The sequence below is a fragment of the Tamandua tetradactyla genome, chromosome 2 (assembly GCF_023851605.1).
Source record: "Tamandua tetradactyla isolate mTamTet1 chromosome 2, mTamTet1.pri, whole genome shotgun sequence".
Lineage (NCBI taxonomy): Eukaryota > Metazoa > Chordata > Mammalia > Pilosa > Myrmecophagidae > Tamandua > Tamandua tetradactyla.
In genome coordinates, this window is record NC_135328.1 from 213608813 (window position 1) to 213628921 (window position 20109).

At 46.9% G+C, this 20109-nt stretch overlaps 2 protein-coding genes across 4 annotated transcripts in view; one reads left to right on the forward strand and one right to left on the reverse strand.

Annotated features, from left to right (window-relative positions):
- The first annotated feature begins 9842 nt into the window (after positions 1–9842).
- Positions 9843–11051, forward strand: NPPA (natriuretic peptide A). Its single transcript, XM_077130820.1, has 3 exons — positions 9843–10031; positions 10146–10472; positions 11040–11051. The coding sequence occupies exons 1-3, from the start codon at positions 9909–9911 to the stop codon at positions 11049–11051; spliced, it is 462 nt and encodes a 153-aa protein (XP_076986935.1). The 5' UTR covers positions 9843–9908.
- Positions 11052–13463: 2412 nt separating this feature from the next.
- CLCN6 (chloride voltage-gated channel 6) overlaps positions 13464–20109 on the reverse strand; it is a 71435-nt gene continuing 64789 nt past the window's right edge. For 2 of the 3 annotated variants that reach the window (XM_077151298.1, XM_077151297.1), the window contains 3 exons: positions 19685–19792; positions 19387–19512; positions 13464–16435 (listed from right to left, as the gene is read on the reverse strand). In XM_077151298.1, the coding sequence (XP_077007413.1) occupies positions 16355–16435; positions 19387–19512; positions 19685–19792 (315 nt within the window). In that variant the 3' untranslated portion in view covers positions 13464–16354. Of the gene's footprint in view, positions 16436–19386; positions 19513–19684; positions 19793–20109 lie in introns of those variants that run through there. The other variant, XR_013171281.1, reaches the window with a different exon arrangement.

Here is a 20109-nt window from a genome sequence, read left to right on the forward strand (position 1 = left end):
CCTCACCACAGCTCTATGAAGTAAGAACTTTTGTTGCCCTCTATTTTACAGATGGGGAAACTGAGGCACAGGATGGTTACATAACTTGCTCACGGTCACACAGTTACTAAGTGGCAGAGCCAGGACTGAAGCCCGTGTAACCTGACCCCAGCACCCCAGCTCCTCACCTTTTTACCATCCAACCTCTACCAAGTCAACGAGTTGAGCTTGCTGCTGGAAGGGACTGTCCCCCTCTTAATGCTCTCCTGGTGGCAGCACTCTGCTCAACATTTGGGGCCACCGCCTGCTGGTGGCATTTCCCTCCTGCTTAGATGATGCATGCACCCCCTCCCAAGTGCAGCCAGCATTTCAGAATTCTTGCAGGCTGAGGCCCAGAGCTTCCACAAATAGGGCCCCAGTGGTGATGCCACACACGTGATACATCCCGTTACTTGGGCCTTTTCCCCCAGCAAAGTTCCAAGAAAAAGGACCCCAAAATGACCTGTGAAAGAATCAACTGTGATTGCTGGAGGCTGGGGAGTGGGTAGCCTGATATATCCAGCAGGGTTGGGTTAATGAAATTAATCTCCCTATGTGTTTGGTGTTTGTGCTGCCTATGGACACCCTTTAAAACCAGCCTTTCCTAACTTGTGACCCTGTCCCCGTGTAACTGTAGGCATCGTCTCAACCTCCCTAATTTTCCTATTATCAACCTTGTCCTCCAAAGAAACTACCAAATTATTTATCTCAGGTGCTTGTCACTTGACTCCTCCCTAGAAAGATGTGCTGGTGAAAACAGACCGGAGGAAGGTCTTCTCTAACCCACAGGGATTTGGGAGCAGGGTGGACTGGCTTTGCCAGGAGATGGGGGAAGTTAGGACAGTGGTAGGATTGACAGCGTCATGTCATGGCGCCAATTCTGTAGCTGTGACTTCCTCAAGGAATGCTGAGCTGCTCTTCATCCCTCCTGCAGCAGCTTTGACCCTTCTGAGAATGATTTGTGGCAAGGAAAATAAGTGCCTGTCTCTTCCTCTTCCCCCAGGGCCAAGTCTAGACAAGATCATTAACTTGGCCATTTTTCTTCACGCTATATTCTCAGTCTTCTATCTCTCTCTCACTAGGACCTATCAGCCACTGCCTTAGCTTCGTAGGGCTCCAATGGTGACACTATACATGTGATCTATCCCATTACTTGGGCCTTTTCCCCAAGCAAAGTTCTATTCCAGAACATGACCCATTTCTCCTATAAGGGTCAGGAGCCATCCCCGTACAGCTGCCTGGATATCCTGGAGCATTTTAAAAATCAAATTTCATATCTGCCTTGGGTAACTGACTCCCACTCTAAAGTCCATAGCTCTCCTTGCTTCGACTCTGTCATTGCTGGTCTGAAGTCTCTTGCCTCACTGCTCAGTGCACACTGAAGCTTCTTCCGTCTGTAGTACCTGCACTTTTCTCTTGAGGTCTTTCCTTGGCAGCTGGAGCCAACTTGGTCCCCCTTGGGCAGGAAGGGCATGCTGGAGAATTGACGAATACCAAGATGTTCATCCAAGCGGTTTAAGACACTTTGTTTCACACCAGTTCCTTGAGTCCGGGAGAGGGACTGGGGCAAAGGTCAAGCTCCAATTGCCCCTGGTGGGAATTGACGTCCTTCTTTCCCTGTGTCACTTCCCCACTCTCCTGCTGATGTTTCCTGGGATTGTCTCCAAGATAAAACTATTTATATTTGAATCTTTGTCTCAACTTCAGAAGAATTCAAACGGGACACTCCCAAATGATTAAACCTTCTCCAGTGCCCACCCTTGATGACACCAGCCCTTGAAATCTTCCTTGACTCCCGTCTGGCTGGACCCACCCGATCAGGCACCATGCCCACCCACTCCTTCCTTCCAGCATCTCCCGCACGCGACCCATACCTTCCATTCCCGGTCTGAGCCCTCATCATTCATGCCGATACTGGCACACCGGCTTCCTAACTGGCCTCCCCACTCCAGGCTCCCCTGATCCAGCCCTTTCTGCATCAGGGGAGAAAGTAGAATCTGTGGGCTACCCAGGGAGGGCAAGGTGCAGTGGTGAGCACCTGTGTATATGCCTGTGGTGGGAGGGTGGGAGAGGCACGGAAGGCAAACTCATTGACTCAGTCATTCAGGAAATATTTTCTAAAGTAGGTGTCTGGCTCTGTGCTAGATGCTGGGATATAGCGGTGCCCTGAAACTGACTCAGGCACCGCCTCATGTCTGCTCTGCCAGCCTGCACCTCTGACTTCCCAGCAAATGCAACCTTAGCAATGACTGACGTGGTTCCTGCGGCTGCTCCCCATCCCCACTCCCACCCCTGCCGACCTCCAGACACCAACCCCCCCAAGTGCCCACATGAACAGCACCCACCAGCAAGGAGAGATTGCCAAGCCAGGTCAGGTCATGGTTGCACTGGACCCTGGGGATGCAGCTTCCCTAACTGCTGCCTGGAGGAACTGGATAGCCCGGCCCTGGGTGAGGGGATTTAGCAGCTGGGGCTGGAGCGTGGGCTTTGACCAGTGAGAAGCAGGAGATGGGAAGGAGCCTGCGGGTAAGAGGCTCATCTTTCCTGCCCCCATGGACTGCTCCCAGGTGCTATGTTCCATGAGGCTCTATGGATTTGTTCAGCATGACCTGCCCATCAACCGCTAAGATGCTTTTAAAGCAAAGCTGTGGCCAGTTTGGTAACACATCACTATCTTTGCTCTCCCTCCTTCCCTGCCTGTGGCGGGCAGCCTCTGAGATGGCCCCCAGTGATGTCCAGCTCCTGGTGTCTCACCCTCGTGTGCCCCCTCCCCTTGAGTGTGAGCTGAAGCTAATGACTCACTTCTAATGAATAGCATAGAAAAAAGGTGATAGGAGAACAATTCCGAGATTAGGTTACAAAGACACTGTGGCTTCTGTCACTGCTCTCTCTCTCTCTCTCTCTCTCTCTCTCTCTCTCTCTCTCTCTCTTTCGATGCGGTGGAGAGGCCCATGTGACAGGGAACCGACGTCCCCAGCTGTCTCCGTCTGCCATGGCTGCTATAACAGAGTACCAAAGACTAGTTGGCTTAAACAACAGAAAATTTTTTTTAACTTTTTTATTGTATAGTATAACACATATACAAAGCAAAGAAACAAAAAAGCAACGTTTTCAAAACACTCTTCAACAAGCAGTTACAGGACAGATCCCAGAGTTTGTCATGGGCTACTACACGATACTCTCAGATTTTTCCTTCTAGCTGCTCCAGAATACAGGAGGCTGGAGGGCTTAAATATTTTTTTATCATCGCAATAGACTTTTCTTCCTTCTTTTTTTGTGAAAAATGACATATGTACAAAAAAGCTATAAATTTCAAAGCACAGCATCACAACTAGTTATAGAACATATTTCACAGTTTGACATGGGTTAGAATTTCACAGTTTTAGGTTTTTACTTCTAGCTGCTCTAAAATACTGGAAACTAAAAGAGATATAAATGTAATGATTCAGCATTCATATTCATTTGTTAAATCCTATCTTTTCTGTACAACTCCACCATCACCTTTGATCTTTCCATCCCTTTCTATAGGGGTGTTTGGGCTTTGGCAATTCTAAATTTTTTATATTGGAAGGGTCTGTCACTAACACGCAGTAGAGAGATGGAACTAGCTGATGTTCTGGAGAGGCTGGGCTAGGTTTCAGAACTTAACTGGACCAGGGACTCATCTGGAGGTTGTGGGTTTCTGGAAAGTCACTCTAATGCATGGAGCCCCTGTAGAATCTTATATATTGCCCTAGGTGTTCTTTAGGATTGGCTGGAATGGTCCTGGTTGGCTTGGCAGGTTATGTCATTTTACTTTTAATTCCTGAAATTCTGTGTGCAATCTATATAATAAAATGACATTTTCACATACACTGCTTTTTAACAGATGGTGCCATTGATTACATATCACATTTATGCATTATTTCTTCATATTTGATCAGGATTGCATTTCTTCATGTATAGAAAAAAACAATACCTAGTGTCTTAGGGAATTAAATAGCATCCTTTTCTTCAGCTAAATTTTCCTAGTTTATTGTGTGCAAACTCTAATTGTGTCATGGTGATGTGGAGGCCACTGAATCAGAGGGTATTGAAGTTTCTATGATGGGAAAAATGTTGTTTAAAAAGTTTTCAGTCAGTTGCTTCTATTAGTGCCATCATTTCAGATGCGTGCAGTGACTGGGTTTGCTCAATAAATTACACTTTAAGGCAAAAACAAAAACAAACAAACAAAAATACTAGTGTTTTAAATGATAGCCATATTGACTCAAAATAAGTAATTCAGGTTGGGGAGGGCCACGGTTGGTGCAGCTCCTCTTGGAACCGAGCTCTTCCTATCTTCTTTCTCTGCCACTCTTGCTTTGGGATTTTGTCCCCGTGGTCTCTCTCCCTGCAGGCACTCAAAAGATGTCTCAAGAACCAAGGCACCCCGAGGGAGCCAGGGATGCTATGTCCTCAACCGCTAGGTGGTTCCTAGTTCTTAATGAGCTGAAGCCCAAGATAAAATGGGGAAGAGAAACTGGATAATTTTTCCTGGCTGCAAAGAACCCAGGTACCCTACTTCTGAAAGTGCAGGGGAAAGGGAGGACATTGCGAAGGGGAAAACCAGACATGCATCCCCTGCCTTGTATCAAAGTTCTTCATCTTCCTTCCCCACTTGGATTTTCTTGAGGATTCTCTTCAATGACTCCAGTGGTTCCTAAAATGGTCATCTCCTTCCCCCATCCCCCACGGGCTGGGGAGTGGAATCTCACCCCATCTGAGGAGTAAATGTGGTCCCCGAGGGACTCGATGGACAAACCAGCTATCTCCCTTCTGCAATGATTGACTTTGGAGCTCCCCTTCTCCCTGCCACTATGCAACTGAGTCAGCTATTTAACAAATGTACAGTGTGAAAATTGAATGATTAGCTTATTGACAAATGACTCAGGAATCCTGAGACCCAGGTGACTGAGCTAAACTTTAAACAACAGAAATTTTTTAGCTCCCAGTTCTGAAGTCTTAAAGTCTGCATTCAAGGTGTTGGCAATGGCCATGCTTCCTCTTAAAGGGGAGAATCCATTCCACGTCTCTCCTCTGACTTCTGCTGTGTTGCCAGAAAACCATAGCATTTCTTGGCTTGTGGCCGCATAACTCCATCTCTGCCTCCGTCACATGACCATCTCTCTGCCTTTGTTTCTGTATCTGTGTTCAGATTTCCTGTCCTTATAAGGACACCAGTCTTATGGGCTTAGGTCCTCACCTTAACTCATAACATATTCAAAGATCCTAGTAACAAATAAGTTCACATTCACAGGTTCTGGGGTTAGGACTTGAACGTGTCTTTGGGGCAGGTGCTCACAATTCAATCCATGACACCCACCAGCAGCCAGCAAGGACCTGGGGCCTCCCGACAGCCACAGGAGTGTGCTTGAAAGCAGAGTCTCCCCGAGCCGAGCCTTGAGATAACTGCAGCTCTGGCAAACACCTTAACTGTGGGAGACTTGAGCCAGAGGCAGCCAGCTAAGCAGTTCCAGATACCTAATCCACAGAAACAATGAGATAGTAAACGTGGGTTTTTTTAAGTTGCTAAGTTTTGGGGTAATTTGTTACGCAGTAATTACTAACTAATACACTATCTTTTTCCTTCACTCTTACTTCCCTTGGATTAGAACCTGCAGAACCTCAGAAGATCATGGTCTTAAAGCGAACCCATTCCTGTGGGTGTAGACCTGTGGTGGGTGGGACCTTTTGATTAGGTTATTTCAGTTGAAGCATGCCCCATGTGGGTCTTAATCTTTTAACTGGAGTCCTTTGTAAGAGAAAGAAATACAGGGAGAGATACACACAGAAGACAGAGAGATGGTCACAGAAGCTGAAAGAGAAAGCCATAGAAACAGAGAGGAAGCCAGAAGCTGGGAGCACTGGAACCCAGAAGAGAAGGGAAAGACCAGTGGATTTCACCACGCGCCTTGCCATCTGACAGAGGAGTCCAGGTATGGTCTGAACGGTGCCTCGATTTGAACATTTTTGTGGCCTCAGAGCCCTAAGCTTGTAAACTAATAAGTTCCCAGTGTTAAAAGCCAGCCCATTTCTGGTACATTATGTTTTTCAGCAGCTTTACCAGACTAAAACAGAACCCCCATAAGGCTCTTAGCAAGTGAGCTTTTGCCTCAAGCTTAAGTTTTTTTTTGAGGAACTGACATTCGCCATCCAGCTGAGGAAGTAGCTTTACCTATTTCCTTCTTCTGCTTTGGGCCCTGCCCCCAACTTCCAGTCCCCAGTGACCTCCTTATGGTACCAAACACACACAGCATCACTTTCACACCTGGAAACACCCATCTCTTAAGTATGCAACGGTGTCCTCCCAGTTTCGCCCCACTGAGTCTTCTGCTCTAGACTGTTTGGTTCTAACAGAATCATGTCATGAATGTGACAGTTTTTCCTTCCAGTTCTGCTCACGAATGATGTTTCTGGGACCTCATGGAGGGGTGGGAAAGCAAACTCTGGGATAGAAATGGGAGATGCTCAAATTCTGGGTTCTCTCACCCACTTGCAATGCTCACATATGACTAAGACTCCTTCTTTCCCGTGATAAAGAGATGCTTTTGATTTTTCAGCTGGTGGGACACATGGGGGTGGGAGGTGGGTCTGATTTTTGTGTCTTTGGCTTTTCTTCTTTCTCATTCCTATAGGCTGACTTTTGAACACCCCCTTAAATATTAACTCCTCCACACACACCCCGAAGTAGAGCAGGGGCATGGAAACAGAGAGAAACTTTACGTCAAGTCATTTTCCATTTCAGGCTGAAATCAAGGGCTTTAATGTGATTTGGGATGATCCACGCATTTGAGGATTTTCTGTGTTTCTGCTGGGTCCTGTTTGGGCAGGTGGCATGGCTGGTTCTGCATAAAGCTTTCAGAGCAGCAAAACAGAATATCCCTTTTCTTGCCAAAAATAACAATAATGATAACAATAATAAGTACCTGGTTGATAGAAGAAACTCAACAAACGATGCTTTCACTCTGGAAAAGGAAAAGTGACCTTAACTAAAGGAAGTGGGGAAATTCTGAAATCCTCTTTCTGGAACCTGGGGTGGGACTTCCACTTCTTCTTGGGCCACCTGCAGACTTCAGAAGTGGCTCAGGACAGAGAAGCAGCAGTGGCCCTCAGAGACATAGCCATTGCTATGATGCCACCCTGGCAGTCTTTGCCTGCATCAAAGGTCTGTCTCAAAGGGCATCTCCAGGAGACAGGCTGTGTGACGCATGCAGCAAGGAGCACCAGTTCCTCCCAGTGAGGCTGCTCGCTGGATCTCCTTTGCTAATAATAACTCTGCCAACTGGGCAATTACACTGTGAATACATTCCAGGAACTGATCAGGACACAACGTTTTTTGCCCCCCAGAATTCCTATTCAGAATCGCATCCATTTCAGATTTCAAGTTGAGTTTGGCTTGCCAAATTAGTGACCCAAATCCCCAAACTTGCTAAAGAGGGTCCCCTTTTCCCTCAGTCTTAGAATAAAATCGCCCTGCATGCTTCTGGTGACTTTTGACCACTCTTGGTCCTGTTTCCCTGCTTTATCATAGTGTAGCGTTCTGTCCATCTGGTCAAACAGGGAGTGTGCACAGCTGGGGAAGGATTTGACCAGGACCAGACTGGCCACTCACACACATTTTCTGAGCTCCCACAGAATAGATAAAAATACATTAGGTGTATAAACAAGTCATGGGGATTGGATGTAGCCCTTTCCTTGAGATCGTCCAAAAGGAGAGCACCCCAAACACACAGAGACACAAAACACACAAAAGAGCTGCCCACGTGTACTTAGAAAGATGGGAAATGGAGGTGTGTTTAATCAGAAAACTGCTCCTAAAGGGTGTCTCATAATCTTCTAGGGTTTCCATCACAAAGTACCACAGATTGGGTGGCTTAAAGCAACCGGAATTTATTGTCTCAGTTCTGGAGGCCAGAAGTCTGAAATCTGCAGGTATCATCAGGGCTATCCTTTCTCTGAAGTCTTTAGGGCTCTGGCAGTGGCTTGTCTGCAATCCATGGCATAACAATCTCGGCCTCCATCGCTGGCTATTTTCTCTCTCCTTGAGTCCAAATCTCCCCTTCTTAGAAGGTCAGCATCATATTGGCTTAGGGTCCACCCTATTCCAATTTGGCCTCATCTCAATCATATCTTCAAAGATCCTTTTACCAAATGGGATCACATTCATGGGTCTGGGGGTTAGGACTTGAACAGGTCTTTTGGGAGGATACAATTCAATCTCTAACAGCTTGTTTGGGAACTGTCATGTCACGTATACTTGAAATAGATTAAGAATCCAGGTGTTAAGATCAGACCCGGGCTCAAGTCCTGGTTTTGCCACTTGGGCAGTTGACACGACCTCTCAGAGTCTCAGTTCTGTCCCCTCATATGGCGACGGTACTACCTACCTCCTGGGAGTTGTGATGAAGATGAAATAATCCACGTGAAGCTCTCAGCACACTGGCTGGCACATCATAATTCACCAAGAAGGGCTACCTTTCCTATGACCTTGCAACTGTATACTTCAAAATGCCTTCAGACATTAGCTTGTTCAAACCTCACCTGTGAGGTGAGCAGGGCAGGTTTTTACATTTCCCTCATTTTACAAAGGGGGAAGCTAAGGCCCACAGACTCGTATAACTGGGCTACCAATGCAAAGTTCTAAACCCATCCAATTTAGTGTCCCCATCTTCCCCTTCCCCCACCATCTGTATGTTGCATTGAATGGTATACTAACGTGCAGTGCTTAGCAAATGGAGGGAAGGGCCTTCATTAAATGCAGACCACCTTGCTGCCTCGTATTTATCTTTCAGGGGCCAGGAAAATTGAAGCTCTAAGTAGTCCAGTCATGTTTTTGGACCGGGAGAACAACACGGAGGACTTTAAGGGAATCTGTGCATTACATTCGCCTCCTATCTCACTCCTTCAGCCAACTCGCCATTGAAGCTTTCCTGGAAAGGTGATGGAAGAACATTGTACCTTCAGACTTAAAGAGTCTGAGCTTCTATATGCAGCAAATGAAACATCAGGATGCTCTAAGCTTCTAGATCCTTATAACCTTGGGGGTGGGGGGTGCTGTGGAAATGTGTGGAAGAGGAAGAGTTTGGAGAAAATTTATGTTCCCCAAATTTTATTGGTGTTTATATGGGGAGCTGAACTTGGAACATTCATAACATTTGGCTTCTGGCTGACTTAGTACTCTAAAAAATAGCTCCCTCTTCACCTGACTGCTGGGAGTGACTGCCAGGAATGAGGGCAGCCCTGTTCGAGGCAAGAAGTCTGCCCGTTCCCATTGATGAGTCAGGTGTGAAGTCAGCTTGAGCATCTGGACTAATTTGTCCCGAACTGTCAGCTGCCTGCCATTTCCTCCCCTCCCGCCCTTATTTGGAGCCCCTGACAGCTGAGCCACAAACAAACTGGGGAAGCTGGGTGCTGGCCAATCCTCACCCACTGCTTCCCCGCATGGGTCCCCTTGCCCAAGAGAAAGAACCCTGAGGCATCGGTGTGAGATAGCCAAAGATTCTTTTTTGCTCTTCTCACACCTTTGAAGTGGGAACCTCTTGAGGCAAATCAACAAGAATGTGGCTCTTGCAGCTGAGGGTCTGGGAGGTTGTAGGGGCTGCTCAAGGTTGAGGGCTGTGACAAGCTCTGCTGGACTGATAACTTTAAAAGGGCATCTTCTGCTGGCTCCTCACTCAGCTGCTTTATCGCTGCAAGTGATGGAATGGGGAGGGTTCCATCTCTCTTGTGCACTCAGAGAGCTGGAAGGAGGGGCTATAAAAAGAGGAGGCACAGGGCAGCTGGGAGACAGAGACAAACGAAGGACGAACAAGGGAAGAAGAGAAGAGATAGAAGAGGCAGCCATTATCAGGTCACTGACCCACTCCAGCATGGGCTTCTTCCCTACCATCTCTGTGGGCTTCCTCTTCTTTCTGGCATTTCAGATTCCAGATCAAACCAGAGCTAACCCTGTGTACAATCCTGTGTCCAATGCAGACCTGATGGATTTCAAGGTAGGGTCAAGAGAGGGGCACAGTTTTGGACCAGGGGGGTTTCTGATACTGGGTTGTTCTTGTTGATTTTCTCCAAGTCAGTGAGTTCTCTCCCTGTATTTTCCCTTTGTAAAGAATTTGCTGGACCGTTTGGAGGAGAAGATGCCTTTAGAAGATGAAGTTGTGCCCCCACAAGTACTAAGTGATCAGAATGATGAGGCTGGTGCAGCTCTCAATCCGCTCCCTGAGGTGCCTCCTTGGACCGGAGAGTTCAGCTCAGCCCAACGAGATGGGGGAGCCCTCGGGCGGGGCCCGTGGGACTCCTCTGAAAGATCTGCCCTCCTGAAAAACAAGCTGAGGGCTCTGCTCACTGCCCCTCGGAGCCTGCGGAGATCCAGCTGCTTTGGGGGCAGGATGGACAGGATTGGAGCCCAGAGTGGACTGGGGTGCAATAGCTTCCGGGTAAGTGGAGTGGGACATGGGAATGGGATAGGGAGGAGAGAAATTATAGCTTTTTTGAGGCTCACACCTTGTCAAAGAACACCATTGGGGGAAACTTCAGCAGGAAAGGAACCAGTGTAGAAGTTTGTTCCATTTGAGTTTTCTGCTCTGATTTGATGGGTGACCCATGAGTCTCAGGATGATGCCAGCATCCTCAGCTACAGCGTGCTGATAAAGTGTAAACAAAAAGCTACTTTCACTCACACTGGGAAATTGAAATGTTCACAAGGCAAGCATTGTGAACTGCTCGTTGGTAGTTCATGTATTGGGGAAAGGGGAACCTCCCTTAGAAATGCAAGAACACGAAATAGCAAATGAAATTGACAAAGTTTGCCTTCATTGACTTCTCATGAGTAGACTGTGTACCAATCATGAAACGCAAAGGGTCATCAGTCTGGGAGTTGGGGGCAAGTGGGGAGTAGATGGTCAGGGGTCAAGTTAAGTGAGTTAGCACAGTCATCTTAGATCGACTTTTCCAGGAAAGCCAGGTCACCAAGCCAAACTTTTGTTTCTCTGTTCTCTTTTTAGTACCGAAGATAACAGCCAGGGAGGAAAAGGTGGGCCAGGCCCCTGCACACTGAGAGAGAGACCTTCATCCCTGGGTCTCTCATGCAACCTTGTCCCATCTCACTGTCAAGTTGAGTTGTGATGAGCACTTTATTCAAGCTGCAGCTTCCTGTCAACATTTCTTGCATTTTTATGCTAACTTTAGATAAAAACAGTTTAATTGTGGCATCCTGTGTCTCCCACCCATGCATTAAATTTTAGGGTAAATTCTCACCTGTTACTGAAAGCAGTTTGAAAATGAATAAACTTCAGCACCATGGACAGAAGGCAAAGGCTTGAGTTGGTGTGATTTGTTTCCGGGGGAGAGAATTCAACCCGATATTCCTTGTTAGAGAGAATGCCCTGTTTATTCCTTTCTCCATCTATTTCTCCCTTTATCCCTTCTTCTTTTCCTCGTTTTTCCTTTTTGCCTCAAACTGCAGTTTTCAACCTGCACTGCTTCTGCTCAGCCCCAGTCAAGAGTCCTGAAAAAAACCCGGGAGATCTTAAGAGCTCTTATTTTGATTCAGATTTGCTTATGTCTAGGGAAGCCATTAATTGAAAAGAAACTTGAAAGCATCTGGGCTGCTTCTCTGGTTACATCTAAAGTAGTTTGTACTCAATTGACAGTTTTTACTCCATAGGCCTTTATAGATATTTTTTTAAAGACATTTATAAAACTAAATTTTCTGATGCATTTTGAGAATGTACCTGAGTGAGTTGCACATTTAGTTCTGAAAAAAAAAAAACAAAAACGACAACAACTAGGCAGAGTGGTGCTATGTTTAAAAGTTGAGCAAAGTGGAGAAAGAAATGCTTGCTCTGCTGACAATCGCAGGTTTATATGCCTTTTAGGTACAACACACGTGTCTAAAAAATAGCCATTTTTCCCTAATTCATGTCCGAGGTGCCTGGACTTGAAGATTTTACCGAGAATGTGAGAGCTGCTGGAGAAGACACAGCTTCTTTTTATCTGCTTCTGAAAGGGCGTTATCCTTAGAAAATGCCAGGCAGTTAAGTTCTGAAACAGGGATAGTATACTATTTTCCCATCCTCTACCCCCAACACCCTACTCTCCCCCTTAGGTTCTACCACACTCCTCCAACACTCCCGCTTCCCTTTTCCATGCCCTTGTTTATACTGTTTCTTCCACCTGAAATGCCCTTTACCCGGTCCTCCTGAGGATATGCTACTCATTCTTCTAGGCTCATTGCAAATGCCACTTCTTCCTTGAAGCCTTCCCTGATACCATGTGTCCCAAAAGTTAATCTTCCTTTCTCCCTGGGCAGTCTTCTGCATGTTAACTATTAGGACAATTTGCTGTGGTACCCAATTCTGTGCATCTATATTTCTGGATTGCAAGCTCCTTGAGGGTAAATGGCCCCTTCTGCAGCACATAGCAGTTGATGCTGGATAAATATTGGTGAAATTGTCTTGGTATTATACAGAAATTGGGGAAAGGGGAAATAAAGTAACAATTTGCTCCTTGTAGAATTGTTGGTTAGGGAGTAGGGTGGGAGGGAGAGCTCTAAATGAATCTAACTACTTCCAATTAAAAAATGTTCCTTATTTAGACTTCAATCATCGAAAGGCAGGAAACCAAGAAGCAGAAAATGACTAACGGGACAAGGGGGAAAGAGTCAGAAAAAAAGCTTTCATTTAAATTCTGGTCCCTGAGGTCTGGCCCTGGGGAATGTGAGTCCCTACAGGCGGTTGAACTCCAGGGTATCATAGAGCACAGTGGGTTCTCATTGGAATCAACTTAAAGAGCCAAATTAAAACCCAGAAGATGCCCCCTGGGGCTTGGAGGCCACCTGGGGACAGGAGGTGGAGCCTGGATCTGAGACTGCTCCCACTACTTGAGGAAGGGTGACAAGGCAGATCAAATAGAGACAGAGACAGACACATTTCTTGAAAAACCAAAAGCAAGTGAACAAAAGGCAATGACAGATGGCACTGACAGAAGCCAGCTGCAAGGTCTGAATATCTACAGACCTGGCATCAATTTTATTTCTTCTGGTTGGATCTCAGCAGAATCTGTGGGCAAATTCCTAAATACACACTGTCAGGAATATAAATGGATTCTCCACCTACTGTACGGAAAGCAGCAGCTGGAAGGAATAGGTGGATTTTGTAGGAGGAAAGGATACAAAAACAAGATGTAGTTGGGTTACTCTGAGGGGAGAACCAGAACAGTGGTAACCTGGTTTTTGCTGGGACGCACAGGACTTTGTTTTCAATAAGGCTGTTGTCTAATATAGATGGGTGAATTGAAGTCATGCTGGCAGAGCTATGTAAGGAGAGAATTGAGACTGTGAAAGTACTTCCTAGTTTTGCAATTAGGAGAGGGAATAAATGAAAAGTCAAGAACCACTCTAAAGAAAGAACTCGGTGGAGACAGAAGCCTAAAGGGGATGGATGAAGATATTTATTCTGATGTGTTACAGTTACAATGAGAACTTCCAAGTTCCAAAAGTTCAAATAAAAATAGACTTTCACAAATTAAAAAAAAATACAATTTATATACACAGAGGAATTAGCTAACATTATTGTACAAACAAACAGCACAAACAGAAAACAGGAGGCTGCGGCTGTCCGCAGGCGCCGTGGGGTGACACTGCCCCCCAATACTGCTGGGACCCACAAGGGGGCTTCCGGTCCTTGTGGAGGCGCTCCCGCTGGCAAGGACCGGGTCACTGCACAATTCTGCCTCGGAAATGCGATCTGGTCAGCTGGTCAAGCAAGCCAATTGCCCATTCCAGCCAGGAACTGTTAAAGCAGCTCACACAGCAGGCTCTTGTGTCCCCTCAGCAGGTGCCTCGGCTGGTGGGGGGTGGGGTGGGGTGAGACATGAGAAAGCAAGCTGGGGACGGAACACAGAAACGCACTCCTGACTAACCCCAACCCCCCTCTGTGTTTTTGTTTTAAAATTAAATTAAACATTTAATTTTGAAATGTTACTGAGGACGATGGAAGTCTTAACTCTCTGGGGCTGGGTGATAGGTAAGATGTTGAAAATGCTGGTTTTTAATTGACAGAAATCAAAGGAGCAAAGCTTGCCATTTAGTTACAAGTGGAGAAATGGTCATCTTTGGGCTTATCTGGAAAGGGCAGATGTGAACAGAGGCGGGAAGGAAACTGAAAGTGCCCTTCCCGAGGACCTGGGCCACCCAGTGGGTGCAGGGGGTGGAGGGCCCTGGCATTCTATTGTCTATCTCTAGGCTAAACTGACGGGAACAAAATATCTGGTGACTTAAATATAACACGAGGTGCCCGAGGGACGCATTCCAACAACCCCCGCCTCTGCAGACCAGCAGGCCCCTCGCAGGCCCTCAATTCTGCCAGGGTAAGAGGTGGAAAGGGGAGGACTGAGCTTCTGGGGCAGGCTGCATGCTCTTCTCCTGACTCAGGCAACTGTTTCCTTCTTAAGAAAAGGAAGAAACTTTATGGTAAACCTCGATAGCCCCATGAAGAAACAGGGGCAGCTAGCCCAACACAATCACCCTGAGAGGGCTTTACCTCTTTTGGTCCTTGTGACTTTCTGAACTATTTAGTGGAAGCATTATTTCCCAAATCATGTGCATCCAAGGAAGCTAAGAAATTTAGAAGTTATATAATTTTTGTCAAAGAGATAAGAAAATGGGACAGAATGAAGGTGGTCTCCCAGGCAGTTGAAAAAGACCCTGTAGGAACTTTCTCATTTAAGGACAATTATTCTCTTGAGTATGCTGAGCCAGAGACCTCAAATGGCAAAGACTAACATCCATCCTCAGCTCAAAAGGCAGACTCTGCAAAGGAAGTCAGCTCACGGCTGAGGGTTAGAGGACAGTGTCACCAGAGCCAGGCACCGATGTTTTAAAAAATCTAAATGCAAATGAATGTCACGTTGAGTCCCAAAGCAAATCTGCCACAGGACTGCTTGATGGGACCAAGATGCAGCGGAGAGAGCAGAAGAGGAGGTGCAAATGTCTGATACTTAAATGTTCACTTTGGGTGCCTATTCAGAGGGGGCCAATTTTACCCAGCCTGGAGAAAGGGGGTCATGGGAAGAAATGAGAAGGGTTTCCTATGTCTCACGCTGAACTCCTGGGGCATGTGCTGGTAGAGGGAATCTTTATCCTGCAGAACAGCAGACCCTCCAGAAGTCCCCATTTCTGACCCCTCAGGAAGTTAGGGATGGTGGCAACCAGCAGGAAGCGGAGGGAAATTTATGAAAGGCTGACAGCCTCTTCCTCCAATAAACCGCTTTTTCCTAACACTCTGGCTTTAAAGGTACCTTTCAGTGGTCACTGGCTCAGAAGTTTATTCCTTTCCATCTTATAAACAACAGTACCCTTTCCCTAAGCTAAGTGAAGCAGTTTTACATAGGGGGGGCCTGCCATGCTTTTCATTAACCTTGGGGGGTGATACCAAAATCCTCTGGGCTGTGGCTGCTTTCCCAGGAAGACACAGATAAAATTTAGGGAAGTTTAGTAATTCATGGAGGTGAAAAGGACCAGGGACAAATCAGGCTGAAAATGGGTGACTAGGAGGCCACGAGTAATTTGCAAACTGCAAAGAAATGTTAAGGATAGACACACTTCTGACCCTACTGTGAAATGTTTCATTCATACTATTACCGGAATTTAACATTTGTGCTTCTGGCGGGTGCTGGTTCTAAGGAGATTCAAACCACAGGAGCAGGTGAGGGGACCTGCTCCCACCCAGGAAGCAGAACCTTTCCCTAAAATGAATCAGAGGAGGTGCTGAGTTAAGCACCTCAGTGAAGGAAGGCCTTCCTGAAACACGGATGGTTCTCTCAGTGCCCAGTTCCTAAATTTAGTAATGAGCTGCCTTTTGCAGCTGGCATCCCCCCAGAGTTTGCCTCGGCCAAAGTCCCTCCCATGGTTTAAGGCAACAGCTGGGTTCTCTAAGAAAGCAACAAAGGGGGGGCACAGAAAACTGCTTTGAATGTCACTCCGTGGGTTAGGGCTGACGTCCACCTCTGGTCCAGGCACTAGCGGGGGTGCCTATACCAACACTGGAAGGTAGGAACACAGGGGGCAGAAACAGGAAGATGCTTGCTGAGAAAGTCAGAAGAGTCCAAACTATTGATATTTCTGGTTCAATACCATCTCCCCAGTCTCTGACCAGCAAAGCATTCAATGATTCTGGACTTTCCAAGTGAGAGAGTGACTGGAGCCTTTCGTGCCCTGGAATGGCCCCAGCTGGCTGTGCAGGTGAGTGTCAGTGAGCCGCCTCCACAGGCAGCCCTGGCAGAGGCCGCTGGCACGGGAAGCAGGGGGGCCCAGGCAGCCTCAGATGGTCTGGTAGTGCTGCCTCAGTCGGGCCTGCAGAAACTCATACGTCAGGTTGTGCCGAGTGATAATCCCAACAATCTAGGGAGAGAAGAAAATGACCCAAGTCACCCTCACCCACAGGATAAAACGCTTTGGCAAAACATGAGCAAAAAAGAACTGCCCACCCCCAAGAGAGCCTCTTTTGTTGCTCAGATGTGGTCTCTCTCTCTCCAGCCAACACAATGAGCAGTCTCACCACCCTCCCCCTCTCTACGTGGGACATGACTCCCAGGGGTGTGGACCTCCCTGGCAACGTGGGACAGAAACCCTAGAATGAGCTGAGACTCAGCATCAGGGGATTGAGAAAACCTTCTCCACCAAAGGAGGGAAGAGTGAAATGAGACAAAATAAAGTGTCAATGGCTGAGAGATTCCAAACAGAGTTGAGAGGTTATCCTGGAGGTTATTCTTATGCATTAAATAGATATCACCTTGTTAGTCAAGATGTAGTGGAGAGGCTGGAGGGAACTGCCTGAAAATGTAGAGCTGTGTTCCAGTAGCCATGTTTCTTGCAGATGATTATATAATGATATAGCTTTCACAGTGTGACTGTGTGATTGTGAAAACCTTGTGTCTGATGCTCCTTTTATCTACCTTATCAACGGATGAGTAAAACATATGGAATAAAGATAAATAATAGGCGGAACAAATGTTAAAATAAATTTAGAGTGAAATGTTGGTGACTGGTGAGAGGGAGGGGTAAGGGGTATGGTATGTATGAATTTTTTTGTTTTCTTTTTATTTATTTTTCTGAATAGATAGATACAAATGTTCCAAGAAATGATCATGATGATGAATATGCAACTATGTGATGATATTGTGAATTACTGATTATATATGTAGAACGGAATGATCAAAAGTTACAAATGTTTACATTTGTTTGGTGCTTTTTGGTATTTTAAAAAAAAATTTAAAAAGTAATTAAAAAAAAAAAGAATTGCCCAAATGGCCATGGTAAGCTGAGGGAGACCAAATCCATTTATAAATGTCCAATACTTGCTTTTTAATGAAGACAGAATGACTGGGCATACTCATCCTAGCCTCTGGATAAGGAAAAGATGAACAAATAATTAAGGGCCATAAACTGGAGGCCTCTGGGGACAACGTCTAACTCCAGAAAAGGTTTCAGCTGGGACAGCTAAAACCTGCATTTCATTGTCTCTTTAAACAGGGCACACATGTTCCCTCTAGCTTTCTCAGTTCCCATCACATCCAGCCTGCTTCACGTATGTTGCAAAAGGCGTCACGTAACCCCTGAAGCCTTCTGGGAGGTTGTGTGTTAAATCTCATAATTACCATCTATTAGAACTACAGAGTCATTTCTTGGAATTCATTATGGTGGTTCAGATTTGTCATTGATGCTGGAGACACCAAAACCACATTATAAATTGAGTCAGAACTGGTCATGGAGATGGCAGTTACGTCACTGATGCTGGGGACATCAAAGCCACATTACAAATTGAGTCAGAACCGATCAATGGAGCTGGCAGTTATCTTTCAAGGAACACATCTGCACTTGCTGCAACCAACGCTGCGTAAAGCAATCTGTGCTGCATCAGGGTTCTGCTGATGGGGCTACTTAATTTTAAAGAGGTGTGATCTCCTGGAGGGCTGTTTGGCAATATGTTATCAAAACCCTCAAAAGTGTGATCACTGAAGTGAAATTTAACTACCTAAATGCCCAACAGTCAAAGAATACTGAATAAGTGATGGTAAGGCTGCACCAAGGAATGCTATATTGCCATTAAAATAATATCACAGGTGAGTGTTTTCTGCCATGGAAAATCATTTTCTGAATAGGAAGTGAGCAATCAGGCTGTTAAACAGCAGGAACAGTGAATCCATTTTCGTTAAAGCTTGATATACAAAATCTCTATTTTTAGATGCATAGAAAAAAATACTGAAATGACTTGTAAAGTTAATATGGATCTGACAGATAAAGGTTTGATTTTTGTTTTTGTTTTTGGGTACTTTTGTTTTTTCTCTTTCTCTATCTGTAGTCTCATTCTTCCACAAAGAAAAAACAGTTATTTGTGTAATAGGAAAAACAGTTCAAAAAAAGAAGAAAAAATGGAAAAAATGTGCAGTAATAATTACTAGGTTTTATATCTTCTTAAACCCTTCAAGTATTTTGCTCGAAAATCTCTCATTTAATGTCACAGATTCCTCCAACAGGTGGGGAACTGGGGAATGCAAAGAACAGGTGCCTTTCTCCAGGAGGAGCAGGCTAAGGGTGAAGAAAAACATTTAGAATACAGCAGAGGAGCCCGGGTGCTTCTGGGAAGCACGAGGCCAGCGGGCACTGGCGGCATCTGCTGGTCAACAAAAGACAGACGGCAACAAACACGCAGAGCAGAGCGCAGAGCCCCACCAGGGGGGAGACAGGCAGGGCGGCACCCAGCCAGGGAGAGACAGGCAGGGCGGCACCCAGCCAGGGGGGAGACAGGCAGGGCGGCACCCAGCCAGGGGGAGACAGGCAGGGCGGCGCCCAACCAGGGGGGAGACAGGCAGGGCGGCGCCCAGCCAGGGGGAAGACAGGCAGGGCGGCGCCCAACCAGGGGGGAGACAGGCAGGGCGGTGCCCAACCAGGGGGGAGACAGGCAGGGCGGCGCCCAACCAGGGGAGACAGGCAGGGCGGTGCCCAGCCAGGGGGAAGACAGGGAGGGCGGCGCCCAACCAGCAGGGAGACAGAGAGGGCAGCACCCAGCCAGGGGGGAGACAGGCAGGGCAGTGCCCAGCCAGGGGGAGAGGATTTCAGAAGGACCCAGCACCACTCCGCCCCCTCTGCACTTGCACCCACGTCCTCCCTGGCTCTTGGATGGGGCGACCCAGAGGAGGTTCTAGCTTGAGAAACTGTCCAGTGGGATCCTAATGTTTCTCAGAAACAGCACTGCCGTTAGGATGCTTTCTAGAAGGCTGGTAGATGGACAACAGAGGGACAGAGCTGTGAACACAGACATCTTCCTTTTTCTGCCCAAAATTAAGACCCACCTCTCCCACGGCGTTCACCACCGGCAAGTGCCGCAAGCCCATCGTCCTAAAGAGGTTGAAGACCTGGGAGACGTGGGTATTGGGTGAAACAGTAAAAGGTGCAGGGTTCATGTACGGGGTGACATCCTGCAGAGAAGAGACAAACTCAAGTTACTCAAGGCTGGTTTGACCCTCCCAGGATTGGGTGCCAACAGCATGGCCAGGAGAGCTCAGAAGAGGATGCAGCTGTGTCCCAGACAGCTCAACACCACTGGCCTCCTTTCCTGGTTCCCTGGTCCCAAAGCTCAGTCCTTCTTACCACGATCATCCGGGGGTTCAGCAGTGTCAGGTCCAGGTCATGGATATCCGGGTACCGCGGGTAATCCTCAGCCATCTCGGCATAGGAGAGGCGCGGCTGGCTGGCACTCTGCAATTCCAACCAGGATACGGTCCTTGTAACCTGAGGGATGACTGCTGAGGCCACGTTTAGGACCATTTCCCTTTACAAATGCATCCCCTCATCCCGGCCCCAGTGATGGAAAGGCATGGGGCGGAGGCCGGCGGCAGGCGCTCTGGGGCAGACACCTTGAGCCAAAGCCAATTCTGGGCCAATTCCTAGCTGTGAACTCGGGCCAAGTTTCCTAACCTCTCTTAACCTCCCTTTCTTCATCTGTAAAATGGAAACACGTCATTCTTACATCCCAGTGAGGAAACTGCTCATCCACAGTAGCTTTGTCACTCATT